The 23,331-nt window shown below is 27.6% G+C and overlaps 3 protein-coding genes across 6 annotated transcripts; 2 read left to right on the top strand and 1 right to left on the bottom strand.

Moving 5' to 3' along the window:
- The first annotated feature begins 335 nt into the window (after positions 1-335).
- LOC123274447 (lipase maturation factor 2-like) lies at positions 336-3,929 on the top strand. The gene is made up of 10 exons (XM_044742059.1): positions 336-488; positions 647-750; positions 1,089-1,272; positions 1,359-1,460; positions 1,737-1,930; positions 2,059-2,237; positions 2,332-2,581; positions 2,657-3,103; positions 3,194-3,410; positions 3,494-3,929. The coding sequence occupies exons 2-10, from the start codon at positions 657-659 to the stop codon at positions 3,771-3,773; spliced, it is 1,947 nt and encodes a 648-aa protein (XP_044597994.1). The 5' UTR covers positions 336-488; positions 647-656; the 3' UTR covers positions 3,774-3,929.
- Positions 3,930-4,587: 658 nt separating this feature from the next.
- LOC123264673 lies at positions 4,588-8,476 on the bottom strand. Of its 2 annotated transcripts, none has more exons than XM_044728098.1 (3): positions 8,383-8,476; positions 7,571-7,629; positions 4,588-7,420 (listed from the first exon to the last, which is right to left on the bottom strand). In XM_044728098.1, exon 3 carries the CDS (start codon positions 7,385-7,387, stop codon positions 4,664-4,666), a length of 2,724 nt encoding a protein of 907 aa, XP_044584033.1. In that variant the 5' UTR covers positions 7,388-7,420; positions 7,571-7,629; positions 8,383-8,476; the 3' UTR covers positions 4,588-4,663. The 2 variants fall into 2 exon arrangements, with proteins under 2 accessions (XP_044584033.1, XP_044584028.1); XM_044728093.1 differs by lacking the exon at positions 8,383-8,476 and adding an exon at positions 7,697-7,809.
- Positions 8,477-9,331: 855 nt separating this feature from the next.
- Positions 9,332-21,540, top strand: LOC123275230 (BMP-2-inducible protein kinase). Of its 3 annotated transcripts, XM_044743198.1 has the most exons (14): positions 9,332-9,564; positions 9,673-9,854; positions 10,734-10,849; positions 11,188-11,321; positions 11,518-11,629; positions 11,716-11,919; positions 12,003-12,106; positions 12,191-12,323; positions 12,400-13,027; positions 13,114-13,453; positions 13,544-13,682; positions 13,962-14,211; positions 14,300-14,347; positions 17,988-21,540. In XM_044743198.1, the coding sequence occupies exons 2-14, from the start codon at positions 9,740-9,742 to the stop codon at positions 20,072-20,074; spliced, it is 4,410 nt and encodes a 1,469-aa protein (XP_044599133.1). In that variant the 5' UTR covers positions 9,332-9,564; positions 9,673-9,739; the 3' UTR covers positions 20,075-21,540. The 3 variants fall into 3 exon arrangements, with proteins under 3 accessions (XP_044599133.1, XP_044599134.1, XP_044599132.1); XM_044743199.1 differs by having other exon boundaries at positions 9,332-9,854; positions 13,544-13,673; XM_044743197.1 differs by having other exon boundaries at positions 9,333-9,854.
- Positions 21,541-23,331: the final 1,791 nt, after the last annotated feature.

Raw genomic sequence — 23,331 nt, forward strand, 5'->3', positions numbered from 1 at the left:
ATTATTTAGACAATTTATTTAATTTTAAATAAATTTTCGTTAAAAAAAACTTTAAACTATGGACACAAAGAAAATTGAAAAATCTGTATGCCTATTTTAGAAATAATCCTTTCTAATAACATGTTATTATCACATAATAACATGAAAATTATTAAATGCCAGCTATTTCTGTATCATGAAAGATTTCCGCTGTATCCACGAATGGAATAATTAAACGTCATCACATTTTACCCAATCACTGACTGAAACGCGCTACATTTTTTTCTGGAATTTTTTTTCTTCTTCTTTATTTTATAGCTGTGAATGCACCTTGATGATTCTCATAGAAGGACTCGAAGCGTGTCGGTGTTTGTGTGTGTGCTGGAGAGTTGGAAGTGTGTAAGCCATGACCGGCGTCGTCGTCGGCAAATCACAAGTGAAGTGAGTATAACAGCGTTCCACTATATATTCGTTCGCTACTAAACAGCGAGTAAGGTAGCGTAATTAATGTAAGTACAACGCAACACATTATTTTGTATATACTTGTTGAAAATAGTTGATAAAATTATTGAGTTAACAATCCCCATTATTTATAAGATTTTTAAATCAATAATTTAACATTTTTATGACACAATTATTAATATATTTATGTTTCATTGATAATTAGATCTAATAGGATGATCGAAGTACGGTACACCCGTAATCTATTCCTACGTGGAATTTGTATCATTTATCTTTTTGCATTTGTGAGCTTCTATGTTCAGATACCAGGTAAGCGGATTATTGAATAAAAATTTAATTATTATAGATTATTATATATTTTTAGTAAATATATTTTTTTTTTAACTTTTATCTACTTTATATTCATGTTAATCAATGATTCTTTGCTTATTATTGGATACAAATTTAATAACTGGTTTTTTTTATCTGTATTATGTCTTGAAATAGTTTTTAATTTGTTTTATTGGTGATAACTCTTGAATTGTTATCTTAATTAAACTCAATACTTTTTATTATCTTCAATACGATTTGAATATTTCGATAAAAATATTTAATATTTAATGCAATGTTTTACATAATTAAATATAAATTTCTTATTAATGTAATAGGACTTTATGGAGACAATGGGATATTACCAGCAAGAACACAGATAGATCTCAAAGATAAATCGTCCTGCTTAGAGAAATTTAAGCAAAAACCAACATTAGTATGGATTGCTCCTTACTTAGGATTAAATGTTGAATACACTCTTGATTTGATCGCTTTAAGTGGAGCTGTACTATCATTCTTAGGGTAAATATCCCACTTGATTTAATTAATCTCTAATTTTCATTTAATTATATAATAGTTGATAAATTTTATAATTTAAATGTTTTCAGGTTTATTTCTCAAAGATTTTGCGTATGGCCAACATTTATGTCATTATGGGCTCTCTATTTTTCTCTTTATCAAGTTGGACAAACTTTTATGCAATATCAATGGTAATTATTTTTAATTTTATTATTTTATGAATATAATATTAGATTCTACGGTTTATCCTTATGTTTATATGTTTTTTAATGATATTTGTAATGGATATTGATTGCATAATCTTCAGTAGATTTGTAATATGATAGATAAACCAAGACTTAATCTAAAATTAAACATGTATCAGGTGTTACAATCAAGGACATTTGAGATCAATAATATTGTAAATGATAAACAAAAAATTGCTAGTTTATAGTTGTATTTTAATTTTTATAACGTATCTGTTATAGGGATACTCTGTTACTAGAGGCAGGTTTTTTGTCTATACTCATTGCACCATTTTGGGTTCCAAAAAAGGCAAAAATTAGCACTCCCAGTGATACTGTAACATTTTGGTGTGTACGTTGGCTTCTATTTCGATTTATGTTCTCAAGTGGAGTAGCTAAATTAGCTTCAGGATGTCCTGTCTGGTGGAATCTTGATGGTATGTATGTAATATAATTTTTTCAAAGAAATAACGATTACTTACGTCAGTTATATGTATTGAAAGTGGTTCAATAAGTTATAAATCATTTTCCTTGATAATATTTTAATTAATTAATTTTATTTCAGCTCTGTCTCATCATTTTGAAGTTCAATGTCTTCCTGGAGTATTAGCGTGGTTTGCTCATCATCTACCATCATGGTATCTTCGTTTAACAACAGTCACCACTAATGTCTTTGAATTGGGTATTCCATTCTTGTACTTTTTCCCTAACAGAAAAGTTCGTCTGGTGGCTTTTTACATCCAGGTACTTTTATTTACTTTCACATTTTTAATACATTCGATTCTAATTAAAAAATTTTTTTTTTTTTTTTTTTTGTAATTATTTTATGCTCTTATAGATTTACCATTATCTCCATATAATGGCTACAGGAAATTGGAACTTCCGTGACTTGCTGGTGATTTGCTTGTCTATTGGATTATTGGATGATCAATTTTTCTACAAGAGAAAATCAAAGCAAGAATCTTCACGTTGGAAAAATCATCTCTCCACTTTTGTATGTCTTGTAGTTTATGCGGCTGTTGTATATGCAACAATCGTTTTATACAAAATACGACTACTCGACAATTGGACTATTCACGCTGAAATAGGTAATAATTTATTTATCAGAGATATTAAAAATTACAGAAAAATATCATATATATTAATTAAAAAATTTATTTCAGGATTCACACAACAGCAGTTTACTTACTATCTCAATAAAGTGATTCTCGCTTCATTTATCATTGGCATAATTTCATTAGGATTTACGGTTGCTGATTCAATTACCCATTCACTTTTAACAACCAAGGGATCAATGAACACAATAATAACTTTTATTACTACTGTGTTCTATACTGTTGCTGTGTGTCTGATTTTTGGTACCAGTTTGGTTCCATTTTCAAGCTTGGATCCATCTCACAACATAACTATTCCACCACAGATTAAACAAATGTATATGAAAGTAGAACCTTATCGTATTTCTAATGGCTACACTTTATTCCGACGTATGACAGGAATTGATGGCCGTCCAGAAATAATAATTGAAGGAAGTAATGATATCGAAGGACCATGGAGAGAGTATGAATTCCTTTATAAACCGGGAAATGTTAACCATTCACTTACATTTGTCGGTAAGTTTCTTAATAATTTTATAGTGTTAAATAATTATAATAAGGTATACCGGTTGATATGATTTTAATATTTTTTTTATTAATTAACAGCACCTCACTCACCTCGTTTGGATTGGCAAATGTGGTTTGCCGCACTCGGAACATATCATAATAACCCTTGGATTATGTCTCTTACCTATCGATTACTGACCAATCAAAAAGAAGTACTATCTTTATTAAATACTGTAGAGAAACCGTTTGGTGACAAGCCTCCAAAATATATTCGTGGTAATCTTTATCACTATCATTTTGTACCATGGAAGAATTCGTAAGTATTAAAATGAATAATAAATATTTTAAAAATAATTCCTCAGAGTACTAATTATTAATATAACATAATTTTATGCACAGATGGAACAGAGAAAGCTGGTGGACTAGAGAAAAAGTTGGAGAATACTTCCCAATATTCAGTCGCGACCATCCACCATTGTTAGAGTACCTTAAGAAATTAAATATTCTTCAAGACAAGCCGACTATTAAAATAACAAATAAAATGATGAAGACAGTACTTGATTATATGAGGATGGTAACTGAAAAAATAGAACCCAGTTTACTTGTGTGGAGTATTTTCATCGCAGGGTGTGCAATAATTATGACGACTAAAACAACTCCTCAATCAAAGAAGAAATAAATTTCTTAAGTTGAATATTCAATTTAAATAAGCAAAAGTGATGTTAAATGTATGATATATCTTTATATAACTGCATTTCTTAAATACTTATCGTTGAATCAGTGTGTAATCATAAATCAAGACTTTAATATAGATTAAATCAATCGTGAATCTCTATCGACACTAGTAATATTTTTTATTAGTACATATAATTAAAAAATAATTTCTTTTTTGGCTCTTCCATTTAAAGTATATAATATAATCATAAACATTAGTAATTAATAACACATAATAATTATATTCATAGCTGTAGAATATTGTAATAATACAGATAATTTAATTTCATCCTTATTTTCATGTGTTAAAAATCATATTAATGATATAAGTCATTGTAGTAATCATAAGAATTTGTTATTACATACGGCCTATTTTTTATTCAAAATATGCTCTTATGTATTTAATAATCTCTTATACATATATCTTTAAATAAAACGTAAATCTTTTTTCATTTATCTTTACTAAACTAGTGTTTGGTAATTTATAATAACCATATATAAATACATTTTTTAATTATTATTTTGATAAATTGTTAGTATCTATTACATAAGATCATTTTTCATACATGACTTTTTGAAAATACTCTGTTAAACACATTTATAATGTACAAAAAATAATAATACTTAAACAAATGAATATTTATATTTTCAAGTAGCATTGTACTAATTAAATAAAATAAATAAATAAATTGTTTGAAAGTTATTAAAACATTCATGTATTTAAAACAAAAATGATTATTATTACATAAATATTAACTAAAAAATTAAATAATACCAATTATACTATTTGGGTAACAAAATCATAAAAAAATAACATTTATTTCTTATCCTACTTAATATATTTTGTTTTATTTTCTACTTAACCTGGTCTAATTTTACCGACAAAACGAATCGTTTTGTTTGCTCTTGCCCATTTTCATTAATATCATATTTAATTTCACATTTAATTTCTTGCTGTGATAATGGGTCTTGTAGACTATCAGGTTCATTATCAAATTCACTACTTTGTTCATAATCCTCAGTTAATTCACTACTTGGATCATTTTCATTATCCTCTTCATTCCTTATTTTAATTCTTTTTTTATCCATCTGTATACCTTCACCCTCTTTAAGAATAGTCCGATCCGGCAGTTTTTTATCCTTGGAAATTATTCGTGACATGAGGATAGGATATTTGAACAATCGTCGAAGACGAGTTTTAAATAAATGAAACGCTTGTTTACCCTCGTCGGTAAGCTTAACAAGATCCGGAGTCGCTAAATCATCAGTTCTATTTCTCATTATTGACTGTGATTCTCTGAAATTCAATAACGCTTGATAGCCAAGTAAAGTTGAATAATTCGGCGGAATAAATAGATCTTTTTTTAGAGAAGCGTGCCTCCAAGTTTCGGGTTCATAATCCGGCACCGGTTTAAATTTAAATTTATCAGAAGGATTTAATTTTTTAGCAGGTTTACTCACTGGTTCTACCGATGGGACATACGCTTGTTCAAATCTACCAGCGAATTGTAATCGTGTACACTTAGAGGCCACTAATTGGGATATTTTATCAAATTGTTCTTTTTCCTCATCATTTAACTTTTCTAACACATTGGAAGGCGTTTCCATATTCATATCCAATACAATTTGTAAATTTTGAACAGGTTCAGCATCTAAACGGCCATCAAATTTAGCTTTTTTACGTTGATTAATTCTTTTCGCTCCATTTTGAAACAAACCAAAGGGTGCAGGTGGAATGAAAGGCTCACTAATATCATTTAAATCAAAATCACCAAACATTTTCTGTCTGTACTCCTCAATAACTTGTGGTTTTACTGATGACTTGAGATGAATATACTCTTTATAAGAGGATAACAATTGTTTATTTTTCTCACTTAAATCATAAACATCTAAATTATCTGGAATCTCGATTTTGACGTTAAGAATTCCAAATATTTGATCCAACTTTTTAGTGCGAAGTTCTAGTTGATCCGGAGTGTGATATACAGCTTTACGTCCAGGCTTACTTTCCGTTGCTTGTATACCTTGAAAATATCTCATCAATTGTGCGTCGATGCTAGAATTAGTACCCAAATTATCATTTCTACTATCAGGGTCATCTACTTCATCATCATTCTCATAATCAACCTCATCAATTGGACGTTTTCGGGGTATATTTGCCAATCGAATACCTTTAGACATATGACGTGTTATAATAGTATACCGATGACGTATATAAGTACGATCTTTTTTCATAATGCTGGCAATCATACTCCACTGTGATCCAAATTCTTCATAAAGTTGGATTAATTGGCGATCTTCAGGTAAAGACCATGAATTATAAGAACTGTTTGTTTTTAGCATCAATAATTTAAATCTACCACTCAATTGAACACTAGACCTATAAGGCATTATGTCTGCAGATATTCTAGGAAAATTTTGTCCATACTTGGCAACACTATCTAATAATAAATCATCTTCCTCAGCAGTAAACCTTCCTTTTTTTAACGATGGATCCAAATTGTACTTCCAACGTGCATAAATTTGGGTTTTCGTCCTGTCATTAATATACGTACTTACACGTCCCCAAGGTATAAAATCACCAAATCGTAATCTTTCTACGCATTCGGTTAATATTTTGTTTTCATGCAATGACCAAGCCCGATCATTATAAACCGAGTTCTCTAATGTCCTGTGAAACGCTATAAAACAAACATACCCTGTTCTACCAGTATTTAATTCTTTTGCAATGGTATCCCAATCCTGTAGCTTGTGTTCACGAGCTTTGGCTTTAAGTAGTTCTTCTTCATCATTTTTCCACTGGCTGTCATTAATATCTGGATGAAGCAATATGTTCCACATGACGCGACATTCATTAGGAGTGTGACGACACTTCATATCAATCGTTGATATTTTCATCCAGTCAAATTCACGCGCTCCCAAAGGTCCTACCATCGTACGCAGATCTTTGGGAGGCTGTAATTCCGAACTAGTTGTATCATTTTTGCTGCTGTCTCGAATCATTTTATCAAATGTGTCACTAGCTGCTTGCTTACGTATCGCAATTCTCAAATAATTACGATCTTTGTAAGTCCACCTGATCGGCCTCCGTAAATGTGATATTAAAAGTTCGTTATTTTTCTCTTTCATCTTGGTATCTTCGTTTTTCGGAGCTGGAAACTGTTTTTCATCTTTGAAATATGGCATACCAGCTTTGTTATATGGCACTTTCCAGTTAGCTCTGCCTCCTTTTGCCAATAAATGAATTTGGTAATCAATTTCCTGGCGCTTCTTTGCATTTTCTTCGATTTTGGCTTGAATAGCTTGTTCAGCTTGCCTGCAAAGCAGCATAAGATTTTCAACAGATTTTAAAGATTCAACGGCTAGCTTATGAGCATCATCGTTCGAAGATTCATCATCAGAATCAAACGTAGAAGATGGATTGTTTGAAACTGAAGGCTTACGATCAAATCTTTTATCATCATCATCATCATCATCATCATTATCATTATTATCATCATCATCGTAATCAAAGTCATCTTGAGACAAAACCTCTTGTATAGCCTTGATCTCCTCGAGAGTATCCTCGTTGTCAGACATTCTTTACGTTTATCGACGTTTACTCAAAAAAATCTGTCATAATTAAAAAAAAAAAAAAATACATGTTTTAATATCACAATGCCAATGATAAAATAGAGAATGTACTGACATTAAATTTTTAATTCAACTTTTAAAAACTATTATTACAGTATTTTTTTATAAAATATTAAATAAATTACTAACCACAACCTGAATTTCTCCCGGCATGTATCTTATACAAGAGAAATCTTTTGATTGAAAACCTGTAAATTGATAAGTATTAGAATATTTCATTTATTTTTATTATAATAAAATTATTTATGCAATTACCAATTTCTAGTAAATAATTCTATAGATCAATGACATTTTATTATTTAATGTTCAACAATAAAAAAAAACACTAACAAACAGATGAACTGTTTATAACCTTTACTTGAGTAAACAATAATTACTGTCAATAGTTAAGGTTAGTTTTCAAAAATAGTCGCTAATTCAAAGTGGAGCCATTTCTCATTAGTGAATTTTTGTATTTATTATATTATAGTATGAGAAATAGAGATATCAATTAGCCCACGTGACAAATAACAATAAATCAACATATTTAATATTTAATGGTGATTTTTTGATCATTAACTTTCTTTATGAAATAGTTCAATAAACCATTAAGTATTAAAAATGTAATTTATGAAATAAAATTCTTTTTCAATTATAATAAATTTAATTTTTTTTTAAATAACTTTGATAAACAATAAAAATAATTTATTAAGCAAGAAATTATTAAATTTAGATATAAAAATGGTGACAAAACTATTATTGATCGCTGTCATCGAGAGAAATTATTCAGTATACCTTAAAATAGTTCAAGCATTAAAGTGATTAAAAATGATTAATTATTTAAAACACAAAAATGATTGATGATGTTAATAGTATAGTAGACACCTGACAGTTTTAATACTTCTATAAATAAATCATATGTAAATTAGCGGATGAAATTTATTAGAGAAAAAAATTCTTACGTTTATGAGTATTCGTTGACAATACATATTTTTTTAGTTAAAAAACATTTCTTTCTTTAGATTTGGCTGAAACGCTGCATTTGGTAATCCAAAAAATCTCATTAGATTTTTTTTCTACTTCACGTTAATAATTAACTTTTAATTAAATATTAATAATTTTACATTTAGAAAAATTTATCGTAAAACTTATTTTCTTGTAAGCTAGAAGCTGAGTTTTTTTTTCTAGAGAATTTAATCTTAAATAAAATAAGCGAATATTATTTTTAGTACAATTTTTATTGATCAAAAATTAATAATCTTATCTACTGCGTGTTTTACGCCCCTTTCAATTCATCATCTGGATCATCCTTAAAATAAATAATTAGTGAATTAGTTTAATAACTGAATTCGTCTAACTATTAATAGAACAATCAATGAAGTAACTTTCACTAACGTAAAAATTAACGCAAGGCAAAGGCCTCCAAAGAAATATAAATAAACCTTATTACTAATACACGATACAAGAATAAATAGCAGTACATTTAGAAATTTTTTTTCTTTTGTATGAAGTAAAATAATTAAATATGAAAAGAATAAAAATTTTTATAAAGTTTTAAATGTATTTTCCTATAAAATTATTTTTTATATTTTAGTTTGACAAAAAAATAAAATCAAATGACTCCATATATATATATATATATATTACTATTTTTTTATCATAATGTTTTTAAGATTTAAAATTTAATAAAATTTTATTAACGTAATAATTAACATATTCTATCTAATCAAGTACAATAAAACAGTTTTAATATTCAATTATTACAAACTATAAAAAACATAAATAATGCAAAGGAAAATTAACAAATAGCAATTTTTAATTAATTAGCTACAAGTAATAATAATTTATAATTTTTGACATATAACCGGAAATGACAGTTATTATAGTACATATGTTTCCTCCAAGTGTAAAATATACATATACACTCTGGATTTATTATATGAGTACAAGTATGTATACGCATACAGATATAATATACTTATACACAAGTATATCACGTAAAACTGGCGCATGCGCAACAAAAAATTACACAGCCCCGAAAATGTCGGCTGGCTAAAGAATACGTCGATTAGTTATCGCAAAAATATATAATATTTATTGGCTACTACTAAAGGCACTTTAGTATCACATTTTATCTAAATAGAGTGAGTAATATTGTACAATAGAATATAATAACAAAAATTGTGGGAATAACGGATCACGAGTAATTATAATAATATATCGCGTGGCTTTCACGCGCAATCGTGCTCCAGATAACCGGCCGTAAGAGGCCTTATGTCAATCCCCGTACAATATCGGTCATATTGACCAAGTGCCAACATGAAGAAGCTTTTTTCGAAAATTGACAACACATCTAAAGAGCCCAATAGTTACCTGGGCAAAATATTTGTTGTCGGTCGACACACAGTCACCGTTGAGGAAGTCCTTGCTGAAGGTAAAATCATCACAAGATAACATCTATATGTACATGTATAATATTCATTATGTATCTTCTTTTTACAAGTTTTTTTTCCATACGTGTATTTAACTTCTTATTTCTTTAATCTGCTTCCTTATTACCTATATCAACGCCCATTTATTAATTTAATTAACGTTTCAATCATAATTTAGGACATTATTAATCCATCTTTGAATATTAATTGTACTTGTATTAATTAATTTATTTCATTACATATTCAACACTTATTAGTCCCGACGTTAATTTTTAACAATTGATTTATCGCTTTGAGTAATGTATTATCAGCAATAAATATGATAACGAAAGAATGTTTCTTTTTGTTTCAAAATCTTACTCAAATTTTTATGTTAATTATTTATTTACAATTTTCTATTCTTATTATTTTTCTTTATTTATTATTATTGTTATTATTTTTATTTTTTTTTTAAAGAGATGCAGATGTAAACATATGATGATATAGTTTTTAAACGTCATATTGTCTGTGTGTAACCGACCATTGTCCCTTAATTAATCATGATTGATTCATGACATCATTGTTTGCGAACTGAATGAAATTGTATTGCTACTAGTCAAGCTTATATTATATTATTATCTATTATTTTTAAGCATGCTATCATATTGCTATCTTACTTATATGTCTGGACAATATGTATCTTTAATTTATAAGAATCAGAACGTATTTAATCTTACAAATTAGATTATTTTTAATTTAACGTAACATTTACGATAACTACATACATTTACAATTAATGGTCAATGTAGATTAATAATTATAGTTAGCAATTAATGATTAAACTTGTTAGATTAGATGTTATTAGAATTTATTTTTTTAGCAATAATTATTTTAAATTACAGGAGGATTTGCCATAGTATTTTTGGTTAAGTCATCAAATGGTAGATATGCTCTTAAACGCATGTATGTCAATAATGAACATGATCTCAATGTATGTAAAAGAGAAATACAAATTGCAGTAAGTATTTATCTTGAATTCTTAATAGAATTGAATTTATTATTAATTTTTTTCATTCAAGAATTGAAATTATTTATTAAGATTTATAAATTACGTAGGTATTGTTTCACATGTAATATCAAGGTCACTTTGATAGGTCTAGTGTCTTTTCTTTCCATTGATTTATTTCTATTTAACTTTAATCTTATTATTGCAATAGTTATATCGTTTAGACATTTAAAAATTTAACTGTAGAGTAAAATATTAAATTTAGTTTTGAAAACTGATGTAAATTTATTTAAGTGATTTTTTTTTTTTAAATTAAAGATACTAATTAATTTAATAAATTTTATTTTCAGAGCAATTTGAGTGGACATAAAAATATTATAGGATATGTAGATAGTAGTATTACTCATATAGGAGGTGGAGTCCATGAACTCCTACTTCTTATGCCCTATTGTAAATCACAAGTCCTTCAAATGATGAATAATAGGTAAAGAAAAAAAAAACTCATACCCATATCTATCAAAATAAATAATTTATCGATTTTTTATCTGTAATTCAAGGCTATTTTATATAGAAATACTTGGATTGGATTTAAGTTTATTTTAAATGATAAATTACTTTTTAAGTGAATTGATATCTAAATACGTGCCAGATGTTTATGATAAATATTTCTTTTTTCCAAGGTTACAAACGGGTTTTAGTGAATCTGAAGTGCTACAAATATTTTGCGATGTGTGTGAAGCAGTTTCGCGATTGCATCATTGTCAAACGCCAATTATTCATAGGGACCTGAAGGTAAATTACATTTAATTTTATTTTAAAGTAATGACTTGTATTTTTATTTTGTTTTCAAATAATATCAATGTGCTGAATTATTTAAGGTGGAAAATATATTACTTGCTGACTCAGGACATTATGTATTATGTGATTTTGGTTCAGCTACGGGAAAAGTATTGAATCCAAGTGTCCAAGGTGCAGCAGTTGTAGAGGAAGAAATAAAAAAATATACAACCTTGAGTTACAGGGCTCCAGAAATGGTTGATATGTATTGTGGAAAACCTATAACTACTAAAGCTGATATTTGGGTAATAAAATAATAATATTTGTTTAATTCACAAGTCAACATAATCTAATAAATTTTATCTAATTTGTTTATTTCTTTATTTAGGCATTAGGATGTTTATTGTATAAACTGTGTTTCTTTACTTTACCTTTTGGAGAAAGTACACTTGCAATTCAATCAGGAAATTTTACTATCCCCGATAATTCAAGGTGAATTCTAATGCGAATGCTTTTAAACATAAACTTTTCTTAATTCAGGTTCTAACTATTAATTTCTAAAATTTGTATCAACAGATATAACAAAGCATTACACAATTTAATAAGATATATGCTAGAACCTGATCCAGATTTACGACCTGATATTTTTCAAGTGTCGTCCGTGGCTTTTCAAATTCAAGGCAAAGAATGTGCCGTACAAAATTTATTTGTGAGTTTTATTTTATTCAATCAATCTAAATAACTCACACTATTAATCTTGCTAATTGCTGGAAACAATTTTACAGAAAGTTGCAACGCCCACTATTGATAGTTTACCTAGTGCACCACTCGAATCTGAAAGTGTAAAACGATCAGCGTCGATTAAAATTTCAAAACCAACACCAGTAGCATTAACAGTTGAAGGTACTTCCGTTACACCACGACAAAGGCCAAAAGGGCAAGGAGTAGGTACAGGTCCAATTAGTTTAACTGGTCAGATTGTTAGTCAAATATCTGGCCAAGGAAATCAAATACAACAGCAAAGTGGTACTTCAGTGTCTTACGTACAAGTTAATCAATCGGCAACAGTTAATACCTCACAACAACCGTATATAGCTCAAGGTGTGCAAATAGTACCTACGATGCCGTCAAATCAACCATCACAACCCTTGCAGTTATCAATGCAATCCTCTTTCGCTCAAGTCTCACCACATATTACTTCTCCAAGTCAAAGTGTTTCCTCCTTTGTACCCAATCAGACTTCTCCATTTAGTCAGTCTCAGAGCCCATTAGCATCTGGGCATGCATCCCAACTGACTCAACAATCGCCTGTAACAGTTCAAGATAAAACTGCATATTATTTTGATGTAAGACAACATGAAATAAGACCAGGAGTTGCTGATGAACAATTAGAAGCTTTATTTCCATCTTCCGGTAAATTTATCAAAGTTTTACCTAGTGATTATGATTCCATCAGTATAGACATTTTTTTTTATCAAATATCTTTGTTATTTTTTTAGGCTATCCAGATCCATTTAAAGACGATGCTCGGTCAATGCCACCTCCTTGTAAAATGCCAGCTTCAGGATCAACCAAAGTTCTTCCAAAACTAACGACTCCAACAAGTAGTGGATCTTCTATGATATTTGCTTCACCAACTCAACTACCACAAAAAATAAATACTCCATTATCCCAAGCTAAAGCACCACTCACTTTCCCACTTCAAGCTTCTTCTAAGCAAACCAATAAATCTGAGAGTTTAAGTCAAAATATTAGTGCTAATACTTCACCGCCGGATAGTCCGACAGCGTCATCATCAAGGCATCGAAGAAATGTTAGTGATACAAGTGCTTTCAATAAGTACGTATTTTATGCATAATAAATTTTTATTGCAAAAATAAAATTAATTAGTTAAGTATTTTTATAAAATAAAATTTATTATTATTTAAGGGTTTTTGCTAATGAGACATCTCAATTTTTGGCACCTTATGATGCTTCAGTGAGACCGCATTCAGAAGAAGATACATTACCAGATATTAAAACAGACGGAAGGCCGTGCATCGGCACGAGCGCCTCCCATGTACGTGTTGTAAGTAAACAAATGCACGATTTTATTTTTATTATTTTCTCATTCTCTGTACTTAAAACTATGTTTTAATTAAATTTCCCAAAGGATTAGTAAGTGTTTAAAAAAGAGTAACTTCTATTTAAGTTCTATGTACTTTTTTTTTTAATTAAATCATTTCATTAGATTTTCCAACATTATTTTCGATAGAAATGATTTTTTTATTTTGCACTGCACAATTAGATCGTAGATCAATTTTAAAAAATAGAGCAAATCAATAACATAAATTTATACGTGGTATAGGGTGAATTGTCTAGTGTGTCAAGTGCAGAAAGTCGATCTTTGAGTGCTGATGTATCAATTTGGAATCCTTTTGAAGATACACAACCATTTAACCAATTAACAGAAGATCATATTTTTGGAGCTGAATTTGACAAAATTCGACGGGGTAGTAACAGCAGTATTGGTGGTGTTAAGAGTCGAGAAAGTTTAGTTATGTCTTACTCAGAAGTACCAGAAGATCCATTTGAATCGGCTCCTTTTTCATTGCCTGGTATGATAGTTGTATATTGACAAAATAAATTATATTTTAATAATTTTAATTTAAGAAATAATTTATAATCTATAAATTTTTATTTCAGCGGGTAAAAAATCAAAACTTGGATCCAAGACGACTGCAATCGCTGGAGGTAATGCTTGAGATTCTTCGTTGTATATTCTATCCTTCCTCTTTTCTTCCTCTTAAAAAAAGACAAAAAAAAAAAAACAGAAAAGAAAAATTAAAAAAAAAAAAATACTTATCGAATTTACTTGTTGAACGTCTTTCACGTAAACAAAATGAGTAGACGTGATACTTTTAACATTTTATGTAGACCAAAATACATTTATAAATGTCTCCCCGAGGTACGCGTAAATTGAAATTTACTAATGATTTATTTATTTAGAACAATCGTCTTTTATAAAAGAAACAAAAAGTATAGTTGTGATAACGCGGGAGAGACTTAGCAAAAAATAAAAATATTCATCTGTTGGTTAAATAGTTTGTTAGCGCAGGGAATTAAATAATTAATTAAAAAAATAATTAATGAAATGTAAAGTTCAAATATAGTAAAGATGGTCATTTATTTTAACATTCAATTAACGTTTACTTGCAACAAAAATGACCTGCCGAGTATTTTTGTGATTTTCTTTTAAATTATTTTCATTTAAAGTATGAAAATTATCGGAATTAGTGGTGCAACTAAATATCGTCGAAATTGATTGAAAAGTTAAAATAACAAATAACGTATCATTCCATGTATATCAACTTTATTTGTTTGATCAAACATATAAATCAAAAAATCCTTTGCGCGAAAATAATATACTCGTTGCATTTCACTGTTGACAAGAAATTATAACTATATTTGCGAAATTATCTACTCAACTTCACATCACTTTTATGCATCACCAAAGATAATTAAAAAATATAAAATAGATATTACATTTACATAGTGATAAAAAATAATTTTGTGAATAAGTTTAATGATAGTCAAGTGTTGCCAATTCGATTAATTCTAAATTCAGTATGGATTATCTAGTCTTACTTTTTCTTTTGAAATCATCACAAGTTTTATTTCCATCTTTATTAATGAAAAATAGTATTATTAAAACATTTTATTGCGGTAAAATTATTAGAAAAAACGTCAAATTTAAATTAATTTAAGTTATCAATATAAACAAAAAGGAATAGTAAAATTTTCATTTAAGCAAAAAATACTGTGATTTTTTTTTGCTCAGTTATTGTTACGCTCAATGAAATAAATGAAATTAAAAAATATATTTCATACTCATATATATCTATATATATGTATATAATATTATCGATATAAATTTTATCTTTGATTCCTTATAGTATGATATAAAAATACAATCAAAGAAAAAAAACATCGAATTCACATTTCTCATAAATGTTCCATAAAAATATGCTTTTAAACTGTTACAATTATTGTCTAATTATTCCTCTTAATATTTATTGTCATCGCGTGTCTATCATCGTTTGATTTTCGTTTATAAACGTTATGGACCAACATCATCAATAAAGTTATTATTTTATACGTATTAAATTTCCATAATATGTTTTAACAACAGAATACTTGAGTAAAAAGAAAGTACTTGCAATGTTGGATCATAGTGAATAATAATTATATAAAACAGTACACTGGGTAATACCGTTTGTGATACATTGTCTCGGCAGGAAAGATTTTTGCTCGACTAGCATTTAAATTAAATTTTCGAAATATTTAATATATTTATCAATAATAACATTAACTATTAAAAAATTACAAAGGAAAAAACAACTAACATTTAAAATAAAAAATTATTGAGAGTTAAAATTTTTTAATTAGCTCTTTTCGAAAAAATTAAAAATATATTAAGCATTTTTCTTCTTTAATAGATAATTAATAATTAATGCAATTAATTAACCATGTATATATATAAATAAATATAGAAAAAAAAAAAAAAGAACGGAACAAAGTAAGAGTATGACAAACCATTTAATTATTGATCTATAAAAACTGTACTGTCTTGCGTCTTTCTCAAATCTATAACCAGACGATAAGATCGTACTTAAAAAAAAAGAAAATTAAAAAAAAAAACTAATAATGATTGATAGTGTAATAATAAGTATTATATTTTTTCTTGATGTATAAAAAATATTTTGCACAGAGACATTCAATCGGGGTGGATTTAATTTTAAATGTTTTATTTCAGTAGTATAAATTTTTTAGGTAATCATTAATAATTTTAAATTGAGGTGGTCCGTTGATAATTTTTTGCGTATCTGTTGTCTGGAACACCCTAATGAGCTTGGGAGGCGATTAAAATAATTTTTTTTAGTTTATTCGGGCTTCCTGTTAATATGATTATGTTATAAATTATATGGGCTATTAAAGTGCCCTTATTCCAGTGTCATAAAATACCTGATTAAAAGAAACAGTTGCAAAGGTCAACATTATTTTTTTGTTTATAATAAATAAAGTGAAAAAAAGATAAATAATTTAAAAATTAAATCAACTATATTATTAAAAATAAATAATTTCTATAAGTGAGTGAGACGCACATGAATTTAAAGATATACAGATTTTATTGTTTTTCTTTCGGATGATTATAATTAAAATATTTTATATCACTCAATTAACTGTTTAATTAATTATTAATAGTTGTTACTGAATGGCGAGGAAACAATAGGATTAAATTTTTTAATTTTTCGTTTTGTCTACTTTTATTCTCGCTGTATCTTTGTCGATTTATTCTCAAGCAATAAAAATGTACATTAGCACATAAAATGTTTGTTTGTCAAATCATTTTTCTCAATAGAACGCAGTAATTTCTTAATATAATTTTTTATCTTTATTCGTCACTCGCTTTCATGAAATTAAAAAATCTTCCATTCGAAAATTAAAAATACTATAATTATCAAAAGTAAATTATATTTGAAAGTGATTACTGCGTTTTGTAAATCGTTTCCCAACCCCAAAAATCTGATTAGGACTGTTCCAGACGAAGTGATAGCGCTCATACTTTTAAATTTATTTTTTTCTTGCTTCTTCAACAATTGCTTGACTTTTATATCTTACAATCAGTACTTTTAATCTCTTTCTTTATCTTGGTTCATTTATCTTTTCATCTATAAAGTAATTTTAAAACACGTTAATGACAAAATTTTATATTGCACAGTCTGTAACAGACCTAATCGGAATTTCCTATCTTTTATCTAATAAAATTAACTTTTTTTTTTATAAGTTACTTAAAATTGAGCGCAGAATAAAATAAAAGTTAACTAAAATTTTGTTTGTAAAACAATTTTATTTTATTCTGATACTTCAATTATTAAAAAACTTTTTAACTTCAAATCTTCAATCGTCTTTTTATGAATATGTAATTTATTTATAATCTTTAATAAAATATAATAACTTAATTTATTACATATTTCTGCTGGTATAAAAACAATTTAAAAATGTGAAAAAAATGTAAATATACTGTTTATATTTATTAATTTATTGGTAAGGGAATACAGTACTTATTTAGGTAAGTATTTAAAGTTTCCATCTAAATCCAGACTATGAATTACTTCGTCGACTATTACAAATTAAACTTGATAAATAAAAAACGCTTCGCCGACTAATAAAATCACCAATACAATAATCTCAAAAATTCCTGCTCGACCTTGACAATATAATAATCTTACACATTTTCTTTCCTTCTTTTTAAATTTATAATTAAATATTTTCAATTAACAATAGTTATTTAAATAAATAAAATAATCTAACGATAAATTTTATTTTACAGAATCAGATTTACGAAGTGGAAAGTTAACAACAGTTCACTGGAGTCCTGACACAGAACAGCCAGCGGCTGATGATGAAGCATCTTTGTTAACAAAATCTAGTCCAATATCACCCCAATTCGTGCGTGTGCCCGTTGAAGATCGGTCTAAATATGAAAAGCTGGCTTTCAATGCTGACGATTTGTCAAGTGACAGTGATAAAGAAATAGCACAAAGAAACCAAGAACGTCTGAAGAAAAAACGTCGCCGTGTAAAAGGTGTTTTAAGTAGACGAAAAAAAGAAGTGTCTTCTCAAGAATCTGGTCAAACACCTGTCGAGTATGAGTCCGATGACTCAATAGGATCAGCGAGTGATCTTAAAGCAATGAATTACGAAGACGGTAATGAACTGGATGATGACCAAGATGAAAATGACGATGATCGTCGAAAAATAGACGAAACTATTTCAGAAAGTGTTCGCACTTGTGGCAGTTCGGCTTATCATGCAGAATGTGAATCTGTAGCAACTCACGAAGATGATCACAGAATTAGGAAACCAAAAAGACATCGTGAACATCAAGCGTTACCTACAATTCACGCAGATCCTGTAGTAGGCCACCAGTATGGTGAAAAACCTCTTTTACTTGATGATGAACTTGATCCTGAAGCTAAACCTGGGCAGTTACACGGAGACCCTTTTGTTGGACATCAGTATGGTTCAAAGCCTCGTTTACCTGATAATGGCAGCTCTTCCGATGAAATAAATAAGACTAATATTGTTAAAAATGGTATTTTTAAAACTGATGAGGATGTTTTTGCTTTAGCACCTTTTCCAAGACCAACAAGTTCACGTAAAAGTAGTGATAGTAAAGAAAATATTATTAAGATAGTTGAATCAACTAATAATATACCTAATACTCCACCAAATACCAATTTAATATCTCCAATAACGGATTCTCCAATTGTTTCTGGTACATTAGTTGATATTGACGATAGTACAGATTCAAACGTTATATTAAAAACTCCTGGGTTGTCGAATGTACCTCTAGAAAGCTGGAATAATTATGAAAATGATAATTTTATGAGTCCGCAGCCTGTTAAATTTACTACTGAAGTAATTAGAGAAGATAAAGATCTTTTTGGGTCATTGCCATTTAATTCAAGTTTTACGAATCCGTTTAATAAGCTCGGTAATTACCAAACAAAGACTGAAATTACGTCTTTACCTTGTCATACTAATTCGTACTCAAACTTCAGTTTAAATAACACGACTCAAATAACATCTCAGAATAATAGTCAAGTAAATACTATTAATAGTATTCCAGCTGTTAATTACAGACAAGCAACAGCTAATACAAATATTATAACTATTAATAATACAACACCTAAAGATCTTTTTGGGTCAATTCCTTTTGACGAATTTGCAACTTTGACTCTTAACAACCAACATCAGCAACAACAGCAACAACACCACCAACAACAACAACGACCTACATCATTGCCGTTATCACAATCTCCCGGATTTGTAGATAATGCACTTAATACCATTTTGTCAAGCAGTGCCCAGTCTACGCACTCCTGTCAATTTTCTTCATCAGTAATGAATATGCAGCCACAGCAACAGCAGCAGTTACCACCTCAATCAGTTTATGTGATACAACAACCCGAAGTACAACAGATTCAAACAGCGAGAATAATTGTCAATGCGACCAACAGTGTATCGATATCAAATATATCGCCGGATATTCTATCACCGATGTCACCTGAACCCCTAGTCGTTACTGATCAATCATTGAAACACAAAAAAGACAAGGCCAAATCGTCAGATAAATCCAAGTATCATCTCATTGGCGAAAATCGTAGCGATGCTATTAATGTATTATCTGTTAAAACGCCACACAAGTCCAAAGGCGTTTCTTATAAAAAGACACCTAAGTCGAAAAAAGGCGCTGTTACTGCTGGATTCAGTAATATGAGCTTTGAAGACTTTCCGAGTGATGAAAACGATGAAAAAACGGTAAGTGGATCTGCCGTTACGCCTTTCGAAGTTATTCGTGAACCGGAGAAACGTTTCGGATCACTTAAACGAAGAAGCAATCCATTTACTTGAGAAACCACCAATGATAGTTGTATTTAAGCTACTTTGTTTGTAAGTTATTATATTATTTTTATTTCTTTATTTATTTATAAGATTTTTTTTTTCTTTATTTAATGATAATACCGATATCTCATGTGTGTTCGAATTGTAGTTCACATTACAATATTACAACTTTGTAATGGTGATATTCAAAAAATCTAACGATCACGAAAGCTAATGATTTTTCTGTTAAATTTTTTTATAAAAAATTATATACGAAGTACTATAAGACAAGTGTGAAAATACTTAATATAAAGTGTCAATTAATGTACAAAAATGATTTACTATCAAATAGTTCGTAGAGTATACAAATATATTTCAAATATATATTTTACATTCATTTAAGTTAGTTAGGTTACTAAAGGAGATAATTAATGATACTTTGTACTTTTTGATTAAATTTCTTAACTAACTTTCCACTTATTGATTATTTCCGAGATTAATACAGTACATCAGAGACACTACATGGACATTGGTCCAAATTACGTTTAGGATAAAAAAAACTTGAATTCACACTTTTGCTGATTAATTACGCAGGGTATGAACTAGATAATCAATTATCACAATATTATCTTTTAAATATTAAGACTTTTTTCATTTCAATGACTGCAAAAAAGACATTTCGAATCAACCTTTACCTTGCCATTTTTTCACTTTACCTTAATTATTTATAACTGCATTTATTTACACACCTTTATTATAATTAAATTAATTTACCAAAAAAAATTTTGTCCATCACTCTTAATGCCATGACTTAATTAACCATCACTTACATTTGATTCAAAGATTCAAACTTTTATTCCAGTTAATAAATTTTTTTTTTTTTATAAAAATTTTTCATCATTCCTTTTTCATATTTTTTAAAGATATTTCTTTATTAGTTTTTTACCGAGATTAGCACACTTTTTTTTCAATTTTTTTGAACTACATTTGACAACCATGATATCGGTCTTGAAATAATAAAAAAATTTTTTGATTTGTTTATTTTTAGTCAACGAGTCTCATTTTGTTTTAAGTATGTGGCTCACACAACTTAAAAAAAAAATTTTGAAAATAATGATTTTTAATATTTAAAAAAAAATATAATAATATATCTCTCTTCGGTTAAGATTCTGTTAATTAATTTATAATGCTATATTAACATTAAAAAGCACCGCTTTTTCATCTTATTACCTCGATAAATTGCTAAAAAATAAATATTATATTATTTCTAATAATATTTCACGAATTGTATCGTGAGCCTAAAAATACCTGACTAGAATGGTGCGTTAAATTATAACTAATAACAAAATAGTATTTATCTATAAAATAATGAAATAAATTATAAAAGCTGGTAATTGTTTTCATTAAAAACTAACTGTGCTTATTGTTTAAATTTAAAAAAAAAAAAAAAAAAAAAAAAACTCGGCATCTAGAAACCAAAAACAAGTTAATCAATACCGAAATGAGTGTGATTAAAAGTGAAAAATAAAAAAAATTAGTTATTAAAATAATAGTAGTAACAAAGTAAATACAGCCATCTATTTTTGCAGCTAAACATTTTCACAACATTTATACATTTAAAGATTTGTAAATTTCTATTGTATTAACTATTTCTTGATAAATATTGTATTTATTATCGTATTTAAATATGGAAAATAAATTTTACAAGCAGCTCACCATTTATTAAATAAAAAAAATCATTTTTGAAAGAATTATGTAAATATTTTAAAAAATCTGTAATAATACATTTGAGTACATTTTTAAATGCTTATAAAAATCACTTCTTAACGATCAACACCTGGTCGAACTATATATAAACAAATTAAATAGAATAATAATAGATATATCTATAAAAACAAACATCAAAACTTAACATCAAAAGGCGCAGTGATGGTTAAAAAAATATTGATTTTAAATATCTAGTCTCTCAATAAGTGCTTTTTTCATCGAAGACTGATCCTCTTAAATTTTAGCTGTTTAACATAAATTTGTAAGTTTATTTATTATTTTACTAACATGAAATTAAAAGTTCTACTTTTAATGCTAAAATTTGAGCATTGTATGCATATTAAAAAAATTGAATTAGTTGTAATGAATAAAGCTGTTTTTAAGAGCTTAAACTATTATTTGTAAACAATATTTTTAGACTCAATATTTTTTAAATGGGCATTAATTAAAATAATCACTTATGATGGTTATTTAATTCATGTATAAATTTATATTCCTTGACCTAATTGTTGCTTTTTTGAATTCACCATTATACTGCGCCTTTATCGAATTGACTGTGAAATAAATTTTTTAATCAGTTTAATTTAATAAAGAGACAATATATAAATTTATAGAATAGCTAAAAATTAAAAAAAAATCTCAATTGTAACGAAAAAATGATTTTCTGTATAACTTATATACAAAAACTAGAACATAAATTGTATGTAATTAGGTGCCTTTCTTTATCAAACTGCTGCTCGATGAATATTATTTACATAAATTATTTATTATACTGTATTATAAAAATAGAGTGTGATTTAGAAATCAGTTATAACAATAAAATAATAACAATCGTATAACATCACCAATATTGAAATTGATTAAAGACGTCAGTGAGATTTTTTGAAAATATACATTATAAATTGAACTTTTAAAAGTTTTTATCAAAACTCAAGATTACCGGTGACAAAATAACAGATAAAATAACCGAAGGGTATTTATATGATCGAAAATACAATTTTAGTCTTCAACATAATTACTTACACTAAAAGTTATTTTTTCAGCTATTTTGTCTCAGTTATTATTTGTCTTTGATTGTTTCAACAAGTACTCAAATATTTATTCAAAGCAGCTAAATTTTATAAACTATAAAAAAATTTTATTTAAAAAATTAACTTAATATTTATAAAAAAAAAAACATATTTGAAAAATTGCAGCTATTTATTACATAATTTAATATGTTAACATTCCTCGACAGTTATAATTAATAATTTTCTATAGTATTTTATTTATGCACATTTTTTTCATGTTTATTATTAACATTATCATTGTTGTTCATTTATCGCTTTATTTTGGATTTATTCACTGCCTTTACCAAATATTGCAGTATTTTTTTTTGTCAACTGTTCAACTCAAGTGCATTTTTTTTTTTTAGTTACATTTAATTTTCCAATTATTTCGTATTATTTTAATAAGAAAAATTTATTTAAAAAGTGCTTATATTTTTTTCAAGCGATAAAAAACAATAAATGAAGAGTGAA

The sequence above is a fragment of the Cotesia glomerata genome, linkage group LG1, assembly GCF_020080835.1.
Source record: "Cotesia glomerata isolate CgM1 linkage group LG1, MPM_Cglom_v2.3, whole genome shotgun sequence".
NCBI classification, from domain to species: Eukaryota; Metazoa; Arthropoda; class Insecta; order Hymenoptera; family Braconidae; genus Cotesia; species Cotesia glomerata.